This window comes from Durotheca rogersii, assembly GCF_024521655.1.
Source record: "Durotheca rogersii strain YMJ 92031201 chromosome Unknown GGS23scaffold_1, whole genome shotgun sequence".
Lineage (NCBI taxonomy): Eukaryota > Fungi > Ascomycota > Sordariomycetes > Xylariales > Xylariaceae > Durotheca > Durotheca rogersii.
The window spans coordinates 1609368-1633120 of NW_026251232.1; the positions used below are offsets into that span (position 1 = coordinate 1609368).

Consider the following 23753-nt stretch of genomic DNA (forward strand, 5'->3'; position numbering starts at 1 on the left):
GGCGCCAGGAAGCATAAAACGGGCCAGATGTAGAAGAGCCTGTTCTCTGCGCATATACTTACATGGACACGTACGTAGGGGCATGGCAAGTTGGCATCGCGGAATTTAGGGCTACCACCCTATGGTTATGTAGGTTACGCGCCTAAGAAAACCGGCGTTCGAAAAGAACCCGGGTCAAGGACCAGATACGGGGAGATAGAACCGGGGCAGACCAAGAGAGCGTAAGCATGGCGTTCTCGATGTCCCACCTACGCTTGTGATCCCTCTCCCTCTCCCCCATCAGCAAACCCGAGCTAACCTCGGGGCTTCGCTCACCAAGAAGAGAGGTTCGCCACGAGCACACACAGACCAAACCGTGCCGGGCCGCAGGCACTCATATCGTATCGTCCCACTTCCCCCGTTGCGGGGTCTTGCGGCTCCTGAGTACGCCTACCCCCGAATCCATCTACCCCTTCCATCCGCGTCTCGCGCGGAAACAAAAGCAGACACAACCCACCAAACGGCAGGACGGGAATTCCGTTCCGCTACCAGCCTCGCCGGCAGCCCACCCAACTGGCTCCTTCACCGGCGGCACAAGTCGTCTTTCCGCTCCTGCCGCTTCTCCGCGCCGTCGCACGGCCACTGCCCGCGGCCCGCCCACCGGCCTCCTCGGCCCCCGCACCGATCGAGCGCAGCCGCGGCGCGTAGGCTACGGGACGTTGCCGGGTCGGCGGCGGCGCGGCGGCTATGCCGGCCCCGCGGCCGGGGCGCGCGGACTTGCCGGACTTGCGCGGGCGCAGGGCGGCGAGGGCGTCGCGGGCAGCGCTGCGGAGCCGCGCACGAAAGGGTGGTGGTGGTGGTGCGAGGTCCGCGGCCTGGCCCGCCCAGACCGGGTCTGCGAACACGACTGCGGGGGTTTGCCTGCGGGTCAGCGAGCGCTCGCTCTCGGCGCGCAGGGACGGAGGGGGGGGAGGGGGCACGCACCGGCGCGCGCGCGCCAAAGCCACTCCTTGCGGCTGTGCTTGGGGCGCAAGGCCGGCGCCGCGTCGCTGTCCGAGAGCCGCGCGCTCGACGGCGCCCGCGGCCGAGGCGATACGTCTTCAGTGCTCCGCGCGTCTGACGGCGCGCGGCTAGCGCTGCCCGGCGCGGGCTCGCCGCCGTGGCCCTGCTGGCTGCGCGTCTCTTGGGCCATGGCGTCTCCGGGGGCCGTCGCCGGGCCGTGAGTGGTGGGTAGGTAAGGCTTCCCCGGCTGCGATGTCTCCCTCCCGGGGGATCGGTGCGGGCCCGGCGTAGGAACGTGTAAAGCGTGCTGGGCTAATATGCTGCGTCTAGGAGATGCAAGAGTGTTCTAGGGAGCGGAGCGGAGAGTAGTCAGAGTAGGGCGTGCGTAGGGAGCCGGAGTTGGCGGCCATGTGTCGCAGGTCCGAGGTTCGCCTCGCTGCATCTCCTCGTCGAGCGCGTAGAGTAAGCGCCCCGGATAAGTCCCTACACAGAGGGAGGCTTGTGAGAGCGGGAAACCCTCCCCTGGACACCCACGGGCGCGGCCGGGACGGCGCGGGGTGCCGCCCTTGCCTCGCAACGGGTAGAAGAGCGCCGAAGCTACGAAGGCGAGTCTGTAGGATTCGCTATCAAGTCGCGCCTCGCCGCGGCTGGACGGGGCGATATGTCGGGAGTGAGCCCAGTCCCTACGAAGCTCGCCGCACGTAGAGACTGGGCCTCCTGAAAGGATAGCGATGCGCTCTCTCTTTCGCTGCCCTTCAAACCCAAAGTTCTTCCCCAGATATACGAACTTCTTCCTCGGGTTCTTGACCTCTATTATTTCTACCATAGGACAGTTTCCGAGAATTCACAACGATCCTGCCTGCGTAGCTAACCTCTTCAAGGTCCCTCCCAGGCCGCCTGGACGGCGCTGAGAGAGTACGTTTGGCATACCTACCATTACTAGGAGGTACCTTTTCTCGGATTTCCACTTAGCTTGCTGCAGCAAGAGTTGCTTGATGAAAGGGGCTTGCCATGGGCGGACATCGCCCACCGATTCCGCGGCACCCCTAGCAGGAGTGAAGGCAACCACGGCGTGGCACGCCCCTTGCCGCACTCTCCGTGGCAGATTCAAGAGATTTCGGTCGGGATTGGAACGGGAAAGGATAAGAACCTCTACCCTGCTCTCTTACCGACAACAGTCACTTGCTTATACGAAACAGAGTGCTTACTAGTTAGTAGTAAGAGAGAGGAGTCCTTTCAAAACTAGCGACAATCTGCGACGTCGGTTGATTGCGACGGTGGTATACGAAGGATCGGATGTAGACATCTTATTCCTCCCATGACCGATTTCCCCCTCACGGGGTGTCTGATTCGTGGTCGTGATGACAGCTAAGAAGTTTACGTGTTCTCGTGTGATCCCAGGTAGGAAACCCGTCCGATCACCGCCTGGTCCCCAACCTTCTCCCTGACCTGTTCAGGGAGAGGGAGACAGACAGCATTGGTCACGACCTGCGACCGGCCTGTTTGTTGGCGACTGTACCCGGCGTCCCCGTTCGGCGGCACACTAAGACTGTGACCGACTCTAGCGTGCGTCCTTCCCTCCCGTTTCCATCCGTCGGCGTTGTGGCGGGCCAGTTAATTTTGCTGTTGGTTTGCCTGTGGCGGGAGATCTGCGCTTGGGGCCCGTCTCGAGGGTCGCACCGGGGCCGACGGCCGCTGTGTCTCGTCCACATTTTACTTTTTGTGCGCAGTCCTCTCGTTTGCTGAGTGGGAAAGACAGTAAGCAGCTCGAGGGTGCCATGCCGACAGAGTGCAGGCAGCGTTGCAGAGAGAGATTTGGCACTCGGCTCGCTAGCTTACGGCTCAAGTTGGCGCATTCGACCTACTGGTGGTATACGAACAGAACGCGCCAGCCATGGGCGCACGACCATGCCGCACTGGGCAGAGCACCTTTGTCGTCGTCGTATCTCCCGCCGGCGTTCCGTTAGACTCCTTCAATACGACGCTAACGGAGGAGACCTAGCGGCAATGCCATGAGCTACACTGGCGCTCGAGAGCAGGACTCGCGGCACAAGGAAGTTAAGGGGCCGCTGTTGTTGGCTCTAGTCCCCGGCGCCTCTCAAGGCCTGCTCTGTAGCATGTAGACGATGGCGCCCTCGGGGCTGAGACATTGTCTGGCGCGAGGCGTAATGAGCGTGCTGAACCGCTCTTCTCACGCGCCAACCCACGTGGGATCCCACACTTTACACCTTGGTGCGCCCGCGGCGCGAGGGTCTTAATTTAGCGAGACTAACTTCCACGGAACTTAGGAGGTTAGTTGGCGCACGACGCAGGCTGGGCTCGCGGATCTGGCTAGGCTGGCCCGCTGTCCATCTCGCAGTGCAGCAGCTCGCTCTCTCCGCACACGACAATCCATCTTCGTGTTGGTCCCCTCATAGTCGATATATATATGGAGGAGTTGGCTGGCCGTAAACATCGATCGTTTGAACCGGACTTCTCCTTTGCCCGGAGTCCACCATCAGCACCACGTCCCGCGCCCGCGACCTGGCGCAGCTCTCGGGTACGAAACGCGAAAATTTACGATAGAGAGAGAGAGAGCGGATGCTAGTTTACCGGTTGGCCAAGGGGGGCGAGACCGGCAGCCAGTCGGAGGCGTCCCAGAGCAGACCGTCCCAGGGCGACGGTACGAGACATAGCGAATCTAAGGGGGGAGGAAATGCGCTTCCGAGACCCGGGCGGACAGCGTTCGGAGATATGCAATTAAACCTGGGCAGGTTGGAGGGATCTGCGTTGTAGACCGGGCAAAAAGGTATTTAAGGCCACGGGGCTTGAACGATGATGGTTTGTAAATGCTCCTAGATGTCCTAGAGAAAAAAAGAATGTTGGACTCGCGGGGAATCGAACCCCGGACCACTCCAAGATAAAGATACTTAAGGAGTATTATACCACTAAACCACGAGCCCCGATTTGATTTACTACCCTACACCAAATGGAGGTATATACCTCTAGTTTTCAACATTAGGTATGGTATCGCCGTCGCGCGGTCGAGGGCCTGGCTTGCCTGAGCTACCTAGGTAGTAAGCGCAATGACGCCGGGTCTGCGCCTAGTCTGACCGGCTTGTTCGCTAACGAGGGCCGGGCGCCTTTCTGTTGGCTTGTTCTAGCGCAGTTAGGCGCACACGTAGCCCGGCCATAGTGTGGTGTGTCCTTCGATGGGCGCCCCCTTTAGGTTAGGTACCTAGGTACCTAGGTACGTTGGCAGGCAACCTAATGCTGAGGGTCTGCATTCGTAGTAGCAGGGTTAAGTGAGGGATGACGTTCCACGGCGTTGTTATCTAACATTACCTACTTGGTTTTCGTGAAGCCTGTTGCCCTTCGGCTGGAGGAGGGGACGGATATACATAGATTAAGGATGTGTAAGATCTACCCTCCCAATGCGGACGGATGCTTGTGTGTGTGCGTGTGTGTGTGTCGCATTCTGACGTGCCTGAGGGCCTCAGGTAGGTGTGTGTATATGCACATAATACCTACATAAATGTCGACGTGGTGCATATGGAAATAAGGGGTGGAAATGTAACCTCATATTCGATTAGGAGAGACATGCCTACCTAGAAGGTACACCTCTTACACCCCTCCCATTGAGACCAACATATATCGATAATATACTCCCTGATATAGGGGATAATATACATTCATTCATTCATTCATTCATACATACATACTCATATACCCAGAATCTATACAAGTAGGTAGATAAACATCAATCCTCGGCGTGTTGCGTTGCTATTGTAGGTAGCACTTATCGATACCGCTCGTCAGTCTCCTCAGGACCCTGGACCGGGCTCCAGGTAATCCAGGGATGATGACGCTTCTTCCCGGATCCCCCTCGGCGATCCGATTTCCCGTCCCAGCAAGGTAGCAGTCCATCGTTCCGAAATCCGACGTCTGGAGAGGTCCTGGTTGGTCTCGTTGTTTTGTTTACCTCACCCTTGCCCTTCTCGTCTCCCCCTTTCTTCCCTGCGTCCTCGCGCCTTGTTTGCCGCTCTCGACGGCTGCCTCTGGCCGCCGTTCACAATTCATTGACTGCCGAAATTGATTGATGGATTGATTGATTGATTACCTACCTATCGACCCTGCATCTTACGTGTGAGAGACGCTGGGATCTCCCCGCGCCCCTGCGTTCGTATGTTGGGTAGGCTACGTCTGCGTAGCGGTGAGACTCGTCGCGTCCCTTCGGCGACGTAGCTCGGAATTTATCGCACAAGGGTACTACATGTAGGTAGATACGGTGCGTATGTCATACGTCTGTGTGCGCGATTCCTAACTAGAAACGACGGGTGAGGGGATTCCCAAGGTGGGATCGGAAAGAGTCGAGGTGTTGGCGCAAGCTTAAAAAGGCCTTGGCCGGCGCCTACGTCTTTTCATTGGCGGCAAGGAGCTGTCGCGTCAAGAACTTGGCACCTTACCTTGCCATGTGCCCCCCTCCCTCCCCCGGCTCGACGCGCGCGAACGCACACGAACACCGATGCAGCGGCGGGGGCTTACTGCAGAGCCGGTTCTTCACGGAATCTCTTCCAGCGGCATGCCCAGGCGTAGGCATGTACTCTTAGGCATGGATGTGTGTGCAGATATAAGGTGTGTATGGGTCGGGGTAAGGTGTGTGTGTGTGTGTGCATGCTGCGTGGAATTCTGATGGCGATGCGACCGGGCCGTTTGCTAGGCAGCGCGAGGTCGTACGCCCGTGAAGGAGGTCGAAGGAAGCCCGTGTGCCACGCTGGGGTTGGCTTGGTATCCGGGAGGAATCGATAGCACTGCGGTGAGGCGTGAAGTCGACGGATGCGACGTATTTCTCGGGCAATGTTCGCACCAACAAATCACGTCGCGTGGAGCCTGGATGGAGATGCTTCCTGGATTAGACCGCGCGCCAGCGTGGACTAGCCGGGCACGCAGTGCTGCCTCTACTAGTAGTGCTGCGTAGCGCGCGCCTCAGCGAGACCTGGGGGGCAGTCTGGCCGCTCGCACGGAACGGCGGGGTGGGACCTCGGAAATGGCGAGGACACGTAGTGGTGTCGAGGCTGGTCGGCGGAAACTTGGGTATGAGGCGTGGAGGTGTGCGTCGATATTCCCACATACCTACGACAGACAGACGGCACTTACACAACCCGCCGATCGCATTGTGCGCGCACGCACACAGGTGACACGACACCGGTTGGGTAACAGGTCCTCACGTCAGAACACGACAGCGTCGCAGCAGCTTGCTAGCCAGCTAGCCGGCTGTCCCCTGTGCGGTGCACCGACGCCGAGGTGAGCGGCGCATTGGCCAATGGGGGGATTTACGGGGGCACAGGAACAGGAAACAGGGGTTATGACACGGGAGAGAGGCGCTCGCGAGGGCCTGGCCGGTGGGGGCCGACACCCACACACACATGCTCTGGAGGTATTGCTGAAACGGTCGAGAAGCAGGAGAGTAGAAGAAGGGAAGACGAGAAACAATAGGACGCCGATAAATAAAAGGTAGCTGTCTGCAAGGTGCCTACGTACCTATCTCTAAGATGCGCGCGGCGCAGATTGAGCCAAGGGTGAATAGGCACACCTATAGTCACCTCCTATACTTACAAGTACAATGTCCCCAGGCATGTAGGTATGTACACAATTGCTGTACAAACGCCGGGTACAACCCGCCCGAGAGCGGTGCGCGAGAGGACGTGGTTGCAGCGCTGGCAGGATAGCTTCGCTGCAGATTCCTCGCCGTCTGTCACGGAGCACATCTCCTCCGCTTGGGACTTGACCTGCCCTCTACCTAGAAGTGTCGGTATAATATTACCTAGGTACACCTACCTGCAGACTGCAGCGTACCTCTACCCGTACGTTGGGTGGTTTAGGTACCGCCTGCACGCGCGCCTCCTGAATTCCAAACTCCCCAGGCCGTAGCCAGGTTTGGGCAGGCTGGGGGTACTAGCCGACTGGCCTTTAGGTAGGCGTAATTGCATAACCTGCCTGCCGGGCTGCACACCGCATGTATGTACCTACCCAGTTCGTGGATCTGCCCCTCCTGCCACCCTCCCCGTCGTCGACGCCTCTAAGAAGCTTCGTGCACTCATCCCTAGGTACCTACATAACTCCCGCCAGATGGACATATCCAGGGAATATCGAAGGACCTACATCTCGTACCTACCTACCTACCTACCTATCGTACATATCGTCCTCCCCATCTCCGTCTCCATCCCCATCCCCATCCTGTCTCTCTCCCTCTCCCTCTCCATCTCTCTCGCCCTCTCGCCCTCTCTCGCCCCGTTCTCTATCTGTCTCTTGGCGTTAGCGTTCGATACCGTACTCATATGTACAATACCACCAGGTATTACCCTGTCCGTCTACGACCCTAGGATAACGACGCGGAGCCGACTAGACGAGACTAACCACCTAACCCAACCAACGTACCCGAGCCTATCTCGCATTACCTACATTCAGCCTTAACAAAAGAGCTGTCAAGCCATCTTCGTCCCCTTCAGTCTGGTCTAAGGTAAGTACAAAGTTGTCCTGTCCCCCCCTTGCCCTCTCCCCTTCGGCTCCATTCTTCTCTTCCTTTCCCGTTCCCGTTTTCTCACTCACTTCACCCCCCCCCTTCACCTTTCTTTTCTCCCCCATCTTGGCATCTTCCTTTCCCTCCATTTCCCTTGTTGCCGTCTCTCCTTCTCCCTCGTCTTATGCCTGTTCTCCCTATTCTCCTTCTTTCTAAACATAATATTCGCACACATATACTCCTTCTCCTCCCCCTGTTTTTTCTCTTCGCCTTGGCTTTCTTATCCGTGGTCGGTCTCTAAATCTTATGACATATGACAGAGGAGGCGGTATTTATATTACTCCATTTGATAATACCCCACATCCTCCCTGTCGAGAAAACCAGCTCCCTCCGAGACACCGACCAAAAAAAAAAAACGGTGTGTAGTAGACGAGGCATCCTCGCGAGTATCCGTCCTACACACCTGACACGCCGTCCTACATGGACGCCGAATCCCCATCATGGGCTGGTTGAGTTTTCTGTCGAGAAAGCCATCCCTCGCCGAGAATACCAGCGATCTCAAGGCACAAGCCTACCACGAGACCGTCGCGGCAAACCCTCCAATCCGCGGTAACGAGCCGAGCCCCGGTCCCAGCCATTTGGTAAATCTCCGAGCTAACTGGTCAATCTCCAGGCACCTATCCGGTAGCTGGGAATGGCTTCAAGATACTGGACAAGATCCAGAAGTCCAATCCGCACTTGAGAGACTTCAACCACCACCAAAACAACGCCGCCCCTTTTCCTCGCGTCGCTCGCTTTCTCGAGCGCCCGAGCACCGCCCCTGACCATGCCCAGCCTGAAGGATCCGTCCGCCTGCCATCCCAGCCGGAGGCCTTGCCGAAGCCGGCTCGAGAGCCGCCGAAGAAGCGCCACGGTCCCTACAAACTACCCCCCAAATCCACCCCCAGCCGAAATGACGACAGCGCAACCGCCATATCCGTTCGGAGCACGCGTTCTCTGGCTTTCACCGCCAACCGCACCTCTTCGATCTTGACCGGCGACTCGGGATCGACGAGATTCGTCGACCTTTTGGACGCGCAATCCTTCATCCGGCCATCCGATTTCTACGGTCGCGTCAGGGCCGCCGGCACCAAGGGCTACGCCGAAGACGTCGCCGATCGTAACATTGGCGAGAATGGATCCGACATTAATTCTGTCCCGGCCCGCCAATTTTACGCCGCTTCTTCCCGCCTCGACAGCAGAGGCATCGACGGCGACGACGCTAGTGAGTACTACTACGACGATGACGACGACTATACGCCGCCTCCGTCACGGAAACGGTATTCCGAAGGATACGGCCTGAGGACCAAATCTAGCCATTCCGACCGTCACGGCGCCTTTCCTAAGAAATCTTCTTCGCATATGCCTCTGCAGAGATTTGTCGATGCGGATGAGGATGAAATCGACCGAGCAAATCTGGCGAGTAAGGCCCGTCGAAAATCCTTGCATTCGTACATTCCCCAATCCTCTTCTGCAGGTCGGCCGAGGAGCACTTCGACGGGGAAAAGGGCGGCCGAGACGAGCCGTCACCACTTTCCCGACTCCCTTCGAGAGAATGCTCTGGCCGCCGCCCGAATGGATCGCGAAGGCAACGAATTCGAAGGTTGGGACGAAGAGAACTACCCGGCGCAGTCGCTCCGAAAACTTCGACGCACCGGAGCATTCGAGAAGGGTTCAAATGCCGATACGCTCTCCTTCCATACCCGCAGCGATTCTAGACAGACCCTGCCAGGTCAGGAGGACCAACACCACCCGCCTAGGGATCCGCAGCGTCCCAGAGCCATGTCGAATAGATCTGCTTCGACTATCATTAAGCCTATGGTCCAGGAGGACGGTCTGCTGGGGTTTCAATCCGCTAGTCGCAAGGGACATCTCTCAGAACTCGATCTGCCATATGCAGCAGAGGGTTCATGGCGAGAAATGAACCGCGGCTCGTCAACGTACTACCGGAATTCTAGGTTTCCCAATATCCACGACTTGTTTTACGAATTCCCTCCTCTGGAAGCCGAAGCTCTGTCCCGTAAGTTATCTCAAGAATCCTCTCGGCGTATTTCCCCGCTTCTACCCGTTCTCTGTGCAGCTGACTCGTTATTCTTCCTAGGTGTCGAGCCGCCTTACTATCCCAATAATAGAGACAAGCTGGACCACCACGGTCGAAATCGAAGCGCCACCGCCGCCTCTAAGAAAAGCCTCAAGCGCTCTGATATCGACGATCCGTCCCCCGAACAGAGTAGTACCCGTCGCTGCTCTCTGACCTCTGAAACCGCGGGCTCGACGCAGAGCTCAAACCCGTTTAGACCGCAATCCGGTCACACTGCTAACACATCTATCGACCTTGCGCCTCGCGGGTCGCCGCTCAAACCAGTCGAGCCGAATCAATTGGCCCCAATGCCTAGGCAGAGCCGGACGACGGCGAGAAACGGCACGGAAACGTATCCAGACAAGTTCGCACGCCATCGCCAAGTTAACGTAGACGTGCTTGCAGGATCTCTTTCTCACCGTAGTCGGCATGTGCACTCGTTGAACTCGTATGCTGACGGCCACGGCCACGGCGGCGGCGACGACGACGACGACGACGAGATATCAGACGATTCTTTCACTGCGCCCCGCCGGCCTACGCGCGAATTCGAGAGGGACTTACTCTTCCAGGGCTACGGGTTCGAAGGCGCCCAACTGCCGGGGCTACCGGGGCTGTTTGACGCAGCGGTGCCGAGGACGCAGACGTTTTCCGCGTTCAACAGCATGCCTCGTTCCACGCTCACCCTCAACTCGAACCCCGACAGATACGCCCCGTCTATGCCCGAGGCCAAGTACTCGACGCGGTCCCTGCCACACCCGTCCCGACGACCTCAACTACCTCGCCTCCAGATCCCGCCTAGCCATCACCACGTCGGTCACTACAGCGAGCCGAACTACAGCGACAGCTCCGACCAGCCAGACTCCTCCGAAGATGAGCTAAACTTCGACATTCCCAAGACGCGCCCTACCCTGTCGCAGCAACGGCGCCACCCCCATCCCCGCGACGGCGGCGGCGGCAGCAGCGGTAACAGACTGCAGCACCTGCAGCACGAGGCGACTGCAGAGCGGCTGAGGCGGAACACCGACGACCCCGAACCCACCAGCGTTGCCAAGATTGCCAAGCTCCGGCGGGAGGCGAAGGCGAGGGAGCGCGCGAGTGGCGCGTCGTCCCTGCGCCGGGGGACGGGGCGTGGCAGGGCGTCGGATGTGGCTTCTCTCCCCCGCAGCAAGCTTGGCTCAGACGATCCGTACGGTTACGCCGACGCCGAGTCGTGAGCGCAAGCAAGCGATGGCCGACGGCAAGCACACATTGACGACTCCTTATTTTAACGTCCCAGCGGTTCCAGGTACGGAACCGTATCCGCGCGAATACTCATCGGACAGCGGATATACACAGTACCTCATTATTTCACCCTTTTTCGATACATTTTCTTGGTCAAGGGGTTTCAGAACCCCGTCTGCGTCCGGGGGTGTACGCGCACTCGATCTTACCTTGTTTTTTTTTTCCTTCCTTAGGCCTCCTATATTTTCCATTGGTAATGGTTAATGTGATGATTTGACGTCAGGCGCACGCATACGCACATACAGCGGTGTCAGCTGCAGCCTCTTTTCTTCCCCCCCCCCCCCCCCCCCCAACCCCATCCGCGCCCCTCTCTCTATTTATTTATGTCATCTATTATTTCTTTCCCCTTTCGATCGGAAAGACGGGGCCCGGTGAGGCCCGATAGCTAAGCGTGTACGGAGCGTGTTTTATACCCTCGGTCCTGCGGGACGAAGAGAAGGCCAGGAGGAATTCTACGGATTAGGAGAGCCGCGGGCCGTGGCGGGGGAAGCCGAGGCGAGCAAAAGAATGAAGAGAGGACGGCGCGCGAGCGCGAAGGCGAACGGGTGGTTCGGCGGTAATTTGGTTCGGCTGTGGCGCGCCCTGCGAGGGATGGGGAGCGGATACGAAGGCGGGGCAACCAGGGGGATGAGAGGAAGAAAGGGAGCGAGGTCGTGGAGAAAGCAAGGAAGGATGAGGCTAGTTGTGCTCTGGTTGTCGAAGCTCCTATACTCTCCGTCGTCACCCCCCCTCCGCCTCCCCTTTTCCAGGAGAGGATACAGGGTCGACGAACTACCTAGTATAAGGGGTATATAACCAGTTTCCAAGCTGCCTTACGCGCTGTCCATAAGCAAGCGTAGATTTTTAAACCGCTTTGTTTTCACCAAGTCTACGGAAGCCATCAATCGCAGATGACGAATACTATGCCGTATCGTACATACGCATCCCACACTCCCCACCCATCTGCCCATACGGCACATTCGGTTATGCCACTCTATCTCCATCTCCTCTTTCACTAAAGCAGACCTGTAGATTTCTCTACACCCTAGGAGAAATTTTCCGTGTGGCTATTAATCATACTCACTTCTTCTTTCCCCCCCCGCCTTCCCTTTTGCGGTCTCACTTTAAACCGCGGTAGCGTGCTCCAGGAGCTCTAAGGCGTCGGCCTCCTCGCGCGAGCACCGACACCCGAATCGACTCTTGTACTCTTCGACGCTCAGGTCCTGTATCGCTTCGACCATCTTCTTCGCCGCCGCCATTTTGGCGTACCGGCCACTGCTTGCCGTCGCGTGTTCGCGCACTTCACCGTGCACCAGGATGCCGCAGAGCACCTGCGCATGGCCGCCGCCCGCGAAGGTCGCGCCGCCGCCCGGCATCCCAATCTCATGGGTCATGACCCGCCAGTTGGCGCAGCCAAAATGAAGTTGCAGCATGTTAGCTAGGAACGAGACCGGGTGACGGCTCGCAAACGTGTCGTATATATGCATATCTTGGAAGTACGGCAGCATGTGCGTCTCGAAGAAGCGCCGCACCTGGTTATAGTCGAACTCGCTGTCAACAAAAACCGCGCCAACGTATGCTTCTAGGATGTCTGCCAGCACCTTCGGCGGCCTCTGGACCTCAACCCAGAAGTTTCTCGCATACGACGCGCGACCGAGGTTGGCTAACTCGGCATTTTCTTCTGCTAGCCTACGAGCTTCAGATATAGCGGCAACGTATTCTGTGATTTCTCTCTGCAACCCATTCGTCATAGAGAGCATGTGCGTCTGTAGATCGAGGGAGACGCAAAGACAACCGAGGAATTGATTCGATACCATCGCCATCTTGTGCTCCGTGAGCCACTGGGGATCTGCGCTAGGATACCGGAGGAATAAGAAGTCGACGCAGACCATGTCAAGCAGCGAATCACCCAGAAACTCGAGTCGCTGATAGTTAGGGATACGCTCATACATAGTGGCATAGGACGGGTGTGTGAACGCGCTCCGCAACAGTCGGGGACATGTGAACTTATACCCGGTCTTTGCCTCGATTTGTGCCGCTAGTTCACGTTGGACTGCCGTAGATTCAGCACTCTGCCACTCGGGGATTTGATATGACGCATAGTAATCCTCGTAATTTGTCATCCTATGGTTCGAGTGGTTAACAAACTTAGTCACGGCCCGGATAGCCATGTCGAAGCTCTTCTGTTCGTGGGTCGTTAGGTACGCAGCTCCGATAAGCGCCTCGCAAACATCAGCAATCGATTTATCCGCGAGCTTGTGTGATCTCCCCCCCTCAACATTCTGCTTGCCCTTCAGTAGCTCGAGGCCCTCCGGATACCATGTTCGCCGGTTGAACCCTTTTGACCGGATCGATTCCTCGAGTTTCAAGTCCAGAGCATTGTTGAACAGATTCTTGTTGCAGATGAGGACCATGCGATCAACGTGGTATTGGAATTCGTCGCTATCGGGTATCTGTGAAAATAGGGCAATTGTTGTACTCATCTTTAAGAACGAATCACCAAGGAATTCGAGGCGTTCGTAGTTCTTGCCCATGCCTTGTTGAGTATTTACCCGCTCCTCTAGATGCTCTTCGGTGTTATCGCCGTCTTTAGTCATGGCTTCGAGAGCAAGGTCGGGCCGAATGTTGAGGGACAATGCTTTGCAGGCGTCCAGGACTATGAGACTAGACTCGAGGCGATATATAATCGCAGGCAAATTATATGCCATAGCAACGACATTGACGGGTAGCTAATTCGCCATTAGAGATGTTATTTTAAATATATCACATATAGAGGGGACTTGCCGGTGAGAGTTCCATGGTCTGAAATATCACAAAGCATCTTCTTCCCACATCCTCACCATCGTCAAACTCGTCGAGGAGGTTGCGTCGAAGGGGGATGTATTCGGCTTCTATGACGGGTAAGTCATTGTTAACGGTCAATTTAGACCGCGCATTGCTCCATAAGCTGATACTGAAATTCCAAATATCCTTGGGCGCCTCGCGTATAGCCTTCTTCATAGTATGCGACCTCGGAACACCGGGAAGCTCTGGATCGGTGGGCTTGAGATCCTCACGATAGCAGACAGTGTAGAATTTTCGGGATCCATCATATGGGTCGACAGCAAATTTATTCTCGAAGAAATGGGCAGGCTGGTTTTCCAGTTCAAGATATCGAGCGGCGCTGTGAAGTTCAAGTAGGTATTCCCAGTCGATGATAGTGCGGGTGTCTCCTCCATCCATAGTAGTAAACTCGAAATCGTGCGTGTGTTTTAGGGGGGCAAGAAAGTAAGGCATCTTATCCGGTGCTGAACGGTACACTTTGCTAAATACGTCATCAAAAATCGTTAGTGTGAATCGGTCGAGTTGTTTGATATCGTCCGGTGTCATCTTGATGCCATGAGATAGGGGGATGCATTCCACTTCCGAGGTACGTTGACTGCCAAAGAACAAGGGAAACCGTGCTATCTGGGGGAGCGGACACCGCGTAAGTAAGGCCAGAGGTCTAGACGATCTCCCCATGGCCTCTGGGCACGTTAATTTTAGGATCGTCACATAAAGCACCTCCGGCATCCCTCGGCGATCCCAGATTTCGGGCTTAATGCGCATGGGGTACTCAGCTCGCTTTTTTGAACTGATCGCCAGCTGTGCATTGCGCATGGTTGGGAGCGACTTGGCCAATGTCGACATGAGAGAGTCATCAAGATATTTCTTTCTCTTCAGCTGTAGGCACATCTCGAAAGCGGCAGAGCATTTGGCGACCTGCTTGGACGCCGCACGTCGCCCGATGGCACTCTTGATCGGGGACGCATCTGGTAGGATGACTTCACACTCGAATTCTCGACCGATGCTCCTCACTAGGTAGTCTGCAGTGTGAACGCGATCCACTGGTCGTGGCAGTGTCGAGACGAAGTTGGCTAAGACCACGAGACTGATCTTGTAAGTCAACTTCGCGCCAGTCGAAGGCACCACGTAGGTGCGGTAGCTCTTCTCCTTGGATAGGAAATAGTCGATATTATAATCGTCTCCGGTCAAGAGCCGATCTTCAGGCAGCGTATTGTAGAATCCGCGGAGCCTTACTTCGCTGTCTTCGTTATCGAAGATTGATTGCAGGTGGCTGTGGTTAGAAAACTCGACCATGTGGAACAGTTTCGAGTCCTTACGCCTTGCCCGACCTCTTGATTGTACATATTGGATCATAGTTTTGCATAGGTCAAATCGAATGATGATGTTGCAGTCGGGAATATCGATGCCTTCTTCACCAACACTGGTGGCGAAGAGGCAATTTAGATCACCATTTCGAAACTGGTGCATCGTCACAAACTGCTCCTTCAGAGACATCCCGGTGTCTCCCGAGTCGTTACCTGCAGTTCCCAACTAGAAATAGCCGTTAATCGAGACGCGGGTAATCAGGTCCAGGAAGACTTACCAGTACACCGACCTTAATACCGGGCACGTTCAAGCCCGGTTGTTTCAAGAGGTCAGCCAGCAGTATCGCAGTCAGCCTCTGATCCACGAACACGATACACTTGTCCCTTTCTACGTCCAGGTGCTTCCGGAGCGTCCCAAGAAGCGACTCAACCTTGCTAGACAGATGGAAGAGATTGCATTGAGGCTCGGGTAGCGAATGCGCGGCCACTATCCGATAGGCTTCACGAACCGCCGACCGCTCAGCGTCGAGTGCGGCTATCGGCAACCGTACTCTGCACAACATGAAATTTCGCTCGGTCCTTGCCGCCATCTTCTGCGCCTCCTGTTCGGTTAAGACCAGTTCCCAAACTCGGTCTGCGCACCAGCGACCCAGCTCTATTGTAGATTCCCTTGAGTAATTGAACATTCTCTCAAAAACCTTGTTGTGCCCAATTACCTTGTGAAGCTCTTGCCAAAGAGATGTCTCGAAGGGCTCCAGTGGCATGTTGTAGTTGATGAGTTCCTCTGCAGGCCGGTTAATGAGTGCCTTGGTGTAAACGGCAGGGTCGGCCACAGTGGCTATCTCGCTATTCAGAAGGCCTTCTAGTTTCGCGGCAGCAGTTGTCACGTCCGTCTTGGCGTCGACGGGTGAAGCTGTCATGCCCAGGATCCGAGGGCGTCTTCGCTGCCCGTGCTCCAACGGTGCATAAAAGTCCTTGACGATTCTGGCGTATGGGTGGTTCTTTTTGGTGTGATGGGCCTCATCAAATATCAAAAGGTTAATCTGTTCCATCTTGATGAAGGAATGGTGGAGGCATGACAGAAGGATAGCGGCTGTACAAACGACCACCATACCCCCTTCTGTTTGTTGTTTCCAGAAATCATGTGAGAGTACAGTATCACCGGAATCGCCGTGGAGCTTTTCGACGCGATGGTCAAGGTTGGCTTTGAGGACCTCATACTGCTGCAGCACCAGCGCAACCTTGTCAGCCTACACGAATATTAGCCTAGGGGTTGCCGGTAGATATTAGAGAAGCACGGACTAGGAAGAAGGAAATTCTTGGCGGATTGCCAGCACTCCTCTCCTCTATCTCTTTCTCGATAGTATGGCGAAGGAGAAGAGCCGCAATCAGGGTCTTGCCAGTTCCTATATCATCACTAAGTGAGCACGAGGACGACGCCAATACAGGCCGTAGAACAGACGCACCGGTATCCAGGACTGCAATAATATTTTTCTCCTTGGCCCTCTCAAACAACTCGTTCTGGTACTCTCTCGGGCTCGAAATGATCCTCTGGCTCTCGGATTCTTTCACGAGCCAGGCCATAGACCTATCCTCGTCTTTGATGTCCGGACAAGTGCTGGAGTTGTATATACTCTCTTGGTGGTTCCTCATGAATTGTGAGAACTGGAGACTGTCGAATGTCTTCTGTGCTGTCGGCCGTTGGCTTAGGGGACCTCTGGGGCCGGTGACATCTTCCTCGGGGTGGGAGTCATATCCGCCGTGCGGCGGGAGAACGGGTTCCTCCATATTTAGACTAGAAGATGAACCTGGCTCAGGGCCTGAGTTCGTACGGGCCCCGGTAGCTCTATCGGATATATCAACCATGAGTAGCGATCATCAGAGAATTCCGTTCTTTTCGGATCAGTAGAATACCGCCCATTCGTGAGTCGTGGTCTACTTGGATTTGACGATGTATGTGTATGAACTCAGGGAGGGCTCAGGTTGGATGAAGATAGAGGGACGGCTAGAGGCTGGAGCGGAGAGGAACGAGAAAAGAGAGGAGGAAATCCGGCCAAAGCGGTGGGTGATGCTGGAAGCGACCATCCCCAAAGCAAGCAGTTTGTGCCTTCCGTAGATTGGAACCTCGTGTTTACCAGTGAGAGGTAGGTGCCTGTGGGGGAGCACCTGCCTTTCCATACCTGCCTACCCTATGTACTACCCGGATAGGCCTACATATACATAGCGGCGAATATGTGTTGGAAGAAGCGTGTCTGGTAGACGAGTCGTAGGTTAAAGGGAGCCTACCTCCGCAAGTCAAAGCAACCATATAGGTACCTACCTGTTGGGAAGCTTTTCATCGTCTCTTCCGCCGCATAAACAGGATTCTCCCAGTGGAGGGTTACGACACCTTCTATCCCCATTGGCCATAATTGTCTATGGGATTGCGGTTGTTTTTCTCCCCTCTCCAATAGGGCCAGTGGTTGCTGTTCAGTTACGTAGGTGGGTAATAATACATCAGAAGATGTTGCCGAGATAATCGCATACATAGGTCTATACGCATAGCTGGGGAGTCCATGTGCTTACACGCATACCTACCTTTTAGGTAGGTACCTAAACAACAGGCATGTCGATGCTATATACAGGTGTATCTGTGTACATACACTGTAGGTTATTTTTAGCACCTAGCCTTAGCCGGCAGCGGGTACAGACACAGGTTTCGATCTCCAATTGGAGGTACGGAGGAGGTAGCTTACTCTCTGCCGGTACGAACCTAGGTACAGGTACCTCTCCGCAATGTGATGCAGCTGCCGTGGCGACTCGTGACGTAGGTATGTACCTGATGTACCTTCTCGACTTGCCAACCTGCCCCTCCCTATCAACTTTACCTACATGTGCAGCTTCTTCCCGTACATCACAAGCCATGTCCACCCACCACACATCAGATACGGTCCCCGCTATATACCAAAAACTATCATTAGTCATCGCTCTACTGTCTAGAGGACTCCCTCGCACGGCATCTCAGTAACAGGAGACCCTGGTTTAGGTACTTGTTAGTGGCCGGCTCAACAAGCCAAGGTCCCTTCGAAGATTCTATGACCATGGCCGAAGAGCCGAGAAGCCTGAAGTCGGTATTCAAAGCTGCCGAGTTGATGCGGACGGTAATCGAGGGCGCTCGTGATGCGACCTTGGATCAGTATCGCGAGGACCTTGCCCAAGCTCTCGAGTTATACCAAGAGTGTACCCGGATCATCAGTAACATTTCCTTATTTAGCCCCAACGAGGGACTCGAGGATATATCTACGTCTGATATCCCCTACCTGCTAGTCAACTACCACGTAGCGGAGCTGCTTCAGAAGGTTACTGCACCGTCGCCCCAGGAGAGGAAGACTACGCTCAACGCGGCCAGGGAGGCATACGAAAGGTTCTTGCACCTTCTCGATGACTATTCGATCCTATCCGCCGCAGACCGCAAGCAGTTCTCCGAATACAATGACCACCCCGCCACCTTCTCTACGTTCGGTGCTGCCGACCCTGCAGGCCGGCGAAATATAAAGATCGCTAACTACAAGGCGGAAAAGGAATTACGGGCTAAGCTGAATACCATGCGAAACTCGCCACACTACCTCGAGGAGGGCGGGGACGAGGAGGCTATTCGCGAGTTGTACCTAACCAATATCGCCTTCTGCACCCACATGGCATTTCAGAGCCTGGAGGGCATCAACCGGGAGATGGAAGTCCTGGCCCGGGCACCAGTACCCCTAGTGCCGCATGCGGTCTCAGTTCAGGACGATGAGCGACGGCGTAGGAGTTCACGTGACGACGACGGGTATTCGGAGAGGCTTGACTCGTCTTGGAACACGCTGGGGTCTACCCGCGGGCCGCTTCTCAGCAAAGAAGGGAAGCCCTTGCGGCCCTTCACTCTCACTTCCAGCCGGCAAGAGCTTCAACAGGGTGTGTTCCGCCCGGGCCATAATCTGCCGACTATGAGCATCGACGAGTATCTAGAGGAGGAGCGACGACGAGGAAATATTATAGAGGGTGGTGGGGAGGCTAGTATGAGACAACCCGAGCCAGACGAGGATGACATAGAGAAGGCGGATGCCGAAACGATGAAGGCTCGAGAATGGGATGAGTTCAAGGAGGCCAATCCTCGAGGGAGCGGTAATACGCTGAATAGGGGTTAAGCCGGTCTGGGATGAATCCTGAAAAGGAGACCACGCGGGGGATTTTTGGGAAAAAGAGAATAGAATAGACGTTTGTCAAATTCTGGAATGCGCATCCGAAGGCATAAATAGGTAGGTAATTGATGCATTGTATATCCCTGAGGTCAGTGGCATCGATAAAAGAGTAACTATTATATTCAGGTAACACTCACGTTAAATATATAGCCTATATAAGTATATGCACCGTTTTATAAATACAATATGCCCGTTAAATGCATAAGATGTGTTATTATGTAAAGCGCATTGCACGGTTCAAGAGTCTCGCGCCGAGGCCAGGCTGAGACTGCGCTCTCTCTAATACCTTCACAACTCAAGCAACTCTCGTTCGAGTTCTTGCGTCTCGCTTCCCCGCCCATCGCATTTGACGACTGCCTCCGATTGCTTCCGACGACGCCGCGGCCGGATTGGGTTGCCTACGAAATGGCGCCCATAGAGAAAGATCCGCTTCTCCTGCTTCGGCAGTCAATCGCGTCTGGCGGCGCGATCATCCCAACCGCGTCGGACGACCCTACGGCCACGGAAGTGCCTCTGTCGCAAGCCACCCACCTCACCTTCTCGTCCCCGACTCGCGTCTCTCTCCCGATCGACACGCAGACGCGATTTGCTTCCAATGAGACTCCCATGGACCTGCGCAGCATCTACTTCGCCTACCTGAAGCGAGAAGTTGCCATCCCCGAGTACAATACCTCCGCATCGAAGCTCAACGACGAGCTCGGAACCAAGGGCCAAGTCCGAAAACTTGCCTTCGTCGAGCGACTAGACCTGATCACGTGGCTCGAGGGAGCTAGCGAGGAGAGCGAATACATCAAGCCCCTCGCCAGCGATAAAGATGGCTCAGCTTCTGCTTCGGCCGTTGCCTTGGCGTCCAAGGGCTCCAGTGCCCCGGCGACGGGCGCGACGCTAGGAAGATCAGGGAAGGGAACTTTGGATCCGAGATTGGCAGTTATCTACAACAGCGAGCGCAAGATGGGTGATCGCAATACCGTGCTTAGAGGCATCAAGCCTACGGTAAGCCCCACACCCCGGCCCCCTTCTCTTACAGAAATAGCAGCTCATAACCACTCTTTAAAGGACTTTTCCCACGTTCGTAAATTGGCGGCGCCTCTCATGTCAAAGAAGCCTGGACAGGCCACAACTTCATCTACCAGCATCTCGAACAACCCATCGCTTGCGAGCCACCAGAAGCCTAGGCGGCCGGATCCCATCATCCTCCTCTCACCCTCCGCGTCCTCTCTGCTGCGCATGTCGAATATCAAATCCTTCCTCGAGGGGGGCCAATATGTCCCTCCGGACTCTCTGGCTGCTAGCTCCAGCACGAGCGCCAGCATGTTGCACATCAACCGTCTGCTGAAAGGCATCGATCCGAATCGGCCAATGAGGTTCATTCTCGTCGAGGGCCCCGAGCAGTTCAAGCCCGAGTACTGGAGCCGCGTCGTTGCCGTCTTCACCACAGGCCAGAGCTGGCAATTCAAGAACTATAAGTGGAGCAACCCCAACGAACTCTTCCGCCACGTCCCGGGCATCTACGTCGGATGGAGAGGCGACCGGCCTCCGGAGAGCATCCGCGCATGGGGACACAGAGTCATGAACGTGGGCATAGACCAATGGAAGGAGTCGGTCGTTAGCACAGCCGACACGAGCCGATGGAGGGACCGCGAGATCGTGGAGAGCATATGGGACGCCATCGAGACAAATATGCGAAACAAGGGGTGGCGAAGAGATCAGGCTCCATCTTCGATATGAAGACAGATCTCTCGTGAAGGGAACGAGCGGGGGGGCGAGTTTACACATTTACGATAGACACGTGGACTACTGGACTCCATATTCGTGGATCCACAGGAAGCACGAGGCGTTCTAGCTACATGAATGAGGCCTGGGAGTTTGGTTGTGGGCAGGGGGCAAGCCATCAAACACCGTTGCCGAAGCGAGCACCCCTCTTCAAGGCACACGCCACGGCGCACGGGACGATGGCGGTATACCAGCTACTGTACTATTAGAGAGGCGCATGAGAACTTCAGCACTGGTCGGCGCATCATTCTCCGTTCGGGACACCCAGATAGACAGCCGCAGACAGTCGATTGCAGAAATGAGAAATGGCGTTAGGGATCTGAATCCGCAGAAGGCTATTCGAGGGGAGAACAGGCGGGAGATCGGATCCCTTATAGATTCTTCTCGCAATTATGGAACAGGGGGAGAATTAAGGGGAAGATTTTTTGTTGAGCACATCACATATCATGTGTTTAGCTGTGTATCTGCTACACCCTTACTGCAGAGTACACGAGAGGTTCACGTATTGCCGAAGGGCATAGGGGCACCCACAGAGAAGTTGTGGGCCGAGCCCAAAAGGAGCCAAGAGTGACAGGCGAGGGGCCAGGGGGAAAAGGGGGGAGAACGAAAAGAAGGCTGAATGGGCGGGGATAGAAGCACGACGACGGAGCACGCTACGGAGGAAAAGTACGGGACCTGGAGACGAGGAGGCGCAGAGATAATGTGCTATGCACCAGTAATAAGATTACGTACAACAACACAGAAGAGAAAGAAACCTAAGACCTGATAGAAAAAAAGGAGAGATCCAACGCCCCTCCACCCCGGCCCACTCCCGTACTCAAGTCCTACTCCTCGCACGACACTACGCCACGCCACGGAGGCGCGCAGTGTCGCGCGAGTAGGACAACACCACGCCAGGGCCCCGAACCAGGAAAACAGCCGACAAAGGAAACCAGAGCGAGCGACATCGTGTGTGCGTGCTGGCGCGCGGACGAGAGCGATATTTCGCTCCGCGGCGCTGCGCCTGCGAACAAGGGCCTTTCCTTCGCCTCCCCGTCGGGGCCTGCCGCAGGCAGAACACAGCAGCCCCAGGGGTAGCGAGCGCGGGGCGAGCGGCTCACAGGGCGAGGGCGCCGAGGAACAGAGCGAAGGCGGCGAAGAGCCCGGTCGGGGAGCGGACTGGAGCGCCGGCGACCTGGATGTGGGAGGGCTGGGGGGCAGGGGTGGCGCTGTAGCGCGGGACGCCGGCGGTGGGCGCGGCGTGGCCGCCCTGCGGGTGGGGCGCAACGGGGTAAGGGGCGGCGGGCGAGACGGCGGCGGGAGCGGGCGCCGGGGCCGGGGCAGGGCGAGGCGCGGGGCTCGGGTGCGCAGCCGGAGCGGGATACGGCGTCGCGAAGGGCGAGGGGTGCGGGCGCTCGGAGACGGGGCCCGGCGCGACGTCGGCGGGGGTGACGCCGGGGGGGTACGGGGTCGAGGCGAGGGTCGGGATGACCTAGGGGGGCGGGGCGGTTAGCGCGAAGGTCTCGCGGCGGCGGGAGGTGGGACAGAGGGGGCGGGGGCAGGCGTGTCTCTCAGCTGGGCGGCTACGCCCCGAGCGGCGGCCCCAAAACGCGCGGGCCGGGACCGGGCGGCTTACCTTCTCGACGGTGCAGGGGCAGCCCTCGACCGTGACGGTCTCGCCCTCGGTCGCGGTGTAGGGCACGTCGCCGTAGGTGAGCACAGTGGCGAGCGGACATACCGTGGTGAGCGCCTCCACCACGACGGTCGTCGTCACCGTCGTGTTGAAGTAGCTGTAGTACACGCGCGGCGGCGCGCTGGGCTCCGCCGCGACCGAGGGCACCGCGCTGCTGCTCGCGTACGGCGCCGGCGCGGAGCTCTCCAGCACCGCGACGCTGCTGCTGCCCTGCGGCTGCACCGGCTCCGCCGGGTACCCTTCCGCCGGGTAGCCCTCCGACGGGTATTCCCCGGCCGCCGCGCCCGAGATGGCGGCGAGGCCCAACACGGCCACGGTCTTGGTGCGCGAGAAGAACATTTTGCGGGTAGCTTCGCGTTCCGAAGTCGTCGTCGTCTCTGCCGTTCTCTCTTATTTCTTTCCCTCCCAAGACGGTATAGCGGCCTTGGATGGAGGTAGGTAGGTGGATAGGCCCGGGGTCGTTTTACTTTTTGCCTTTCTTTCGAAAGTATGAGAGAAGCGAGCGGGAGGGAGTCAAAGCGAACGACGAGATAGACAGGAACGAGCGAATAATCAGATCAGTTGCGCGATGGGGGGGGGGGGGGGAGAGAGAGTCGATCCATGTTGCGGAGGCGAGAGACGGAGCGGCCTTAAGAGCTCAGAACGGGGGAATGAAGGGGGAGCCTCCTAGATCAGGGGAAGTGTGTAATTAGACAGGAAAATACCAAACTGTCAATAGCGTAGACGAGAGGCGGAGGACGATCAAAACAAAACATATCTCGCGCTGCCTCCCTCGTGTCTCGGAATGTATTGTATGTGCCAATATCCCCGCCCTGTGATGCGCAAGGGAGCAGTCGCGCTCCTTGTCCAGCCTCTATATACCACACAGCACATTCCAATAGACTTCACTGGAGACGCAAGGATGGATGAAGTCTCTCTCTGGTCTTCATATTCGTCTTCACTTTTTTCCTGGGGAGATTTGCGGCAACGGGCCCTGCTCAGCCAGCCTATGGTATGTGTATGTACAGGTATGCCAACGGTTCAGCCAAGCGCTTCATTCGCTATTCCACCATCGTCTCGAATGCTAATTGCATAATGCCGGCCGGATAGAGCCGCCACA

At 56.5% G+C, this 23753-nt stretch overlaps 7 protein-coding genes and 1 non-coding gene across 8 annotated transcripts; 4 read left to right on the forward strand and 4 right to left on the reverse strand.

Annotated features, from left to right (window-relative positions):
• Positions 1 to 524: 524 nt before the first annotated feature.
• GGS23DRAFT_608915 (uncharacterized protein) lies at positions 525 to 1264 on the reverse strand (the record flags this gene model as incomplete). The annotated part of the gene is made up of 2 exons (XM_051520239.1): positions 525 to 886; positions 964 to 1264. Coding segments are annotated over 2 exons (663 nt in total), but the record flags the coding sequence as incomplete, so codon positions are not given.
• Positions 1265 to 3843: 2579 nt separating this feature from the next.
• Positions 3844 to 3923, reverse strand: GGS23DRAFT_t4. Its single transcript has one exon. It is a non-coding gene; the product is annotated as a tRNA-Thr (tRNA).
• A 2994-nt stretch (positions 3924 to 6917) lies between these two features.
• GGS23DRAFT_20287 (uncharacterized protein) lies at positions 6918 to 7484 on the forward strand. Its single transcript, XM_051511801.1, has 2 exons — positions 6918 to 6978; positions 7068 to 7484. Coding segments are annotated over exons 1-2 (369 nt in total). The 5' UTR covers positions 6918 to 6976; the 3' UTR covers positions 7435 to 7484.
• A 1-nt stretch (position 7485) lies between these two features.
• Positions 7486 to 10836, forward strand: GGS23DRAFT_20288 (uncharacterized protein). The gene is made up of 3 exons (XM_051511802.1): positions 7486 to 8089; positions 8154 to 9539; positions 9621 to 10836. Exons 1-3 carry the CDS (start codon positions 7981 to 7983, stop codon positions 10811 to 10813), a joined length of 2688 nt encoding a protein of 895 aa, XP_051376988.1. The 5' UTR covers positions 7486 to 7980; the 3' UTR covers positions 10814 to 10836.
• Positions 10837 to 11983: 1147 nt separating this feature from the next.
• On the reverse strand, positions 11984 to 16777 carry GGS23DRAFT_592066 (uncharacterized protein; the record flags this gene model as incomplete). Its single annotated transcript, XM_051517827.1, has 5 exons — positions 11984 to 13588; positions 13692 to 15215; positions 15268 to 16239; positions 16292 to 16395; positions 16456 to 16777. 5 exons carry the CDS (start codon positions 16775 to 16777, stop codon positions 11984 to 11986), a joined length of 4527 nt encoding a protein of 1508 aa, XP_051376989.1.
• Positions 16778 to 17831: 1054 nt separating this feature from the next.
• Positions 17832 to 19391, forward strand: GGS23DRAFT_544759 (TAP42-like family protein). Its single transcript, XM_051514937.1, has one exon. The coding sequence runs from the start codon at positions 18064 to 18066 to the stop codon at positions 19153 to 19155; it is 1092 nt and encodes a 363-aa protein (XP_051376990.1). The 5' UTR covers positions 17832 to 18063; the 3' UTR covers positions 19156 to 19391.
• An 80-nt stretch (positions 19392 to 19471) lies between these two features.
• On the forward strand, positions 19472 to 21068 carry GGS23DRAFT_20343 (CDC73-domain-containing protein). Its single transcript, XM_051511807.1, has 2 exons — positions 19472 to 20202; positions 20266 to 21068. The coding sequence occupies exons 1-2, from the start codon at positions 19615 to 19617 to the stop codon at positions 20935 to 20937; spliced, it is 1260 nt and encodes a 419-aa protein (XP_051376991.1). The 5' UTR covers positions 19472 to 19614; the 3' UTR covers positions 20938 to 21068.
• A 1010-nt stretch (positions 21069 to 22078) lies between these two features.
• On the reverse strand, positions 22079 to 23225 carry GGS23DRAFT_608923 (uncharacterized protein; the record flags this gene model as incomplete). The annotated part of the gene is made up of 2 exons (XM_051520240.1): positions 22598 to 23225; positions 22079 to 22453 (listed from the first exon to the last, which is right to left on the reverse strand). Exons 1-2 carry the CDS (start codon positions 22991 to 22993, stop codon positions 22079 to 22081), a joined length of 771 nt encoding a protein of 256 aa, XP_051376992.1. The 5' UTR covers positions 22994 to 23225.
• Positions 23226 to 23753: the final 528 nt, after the last annotated feature.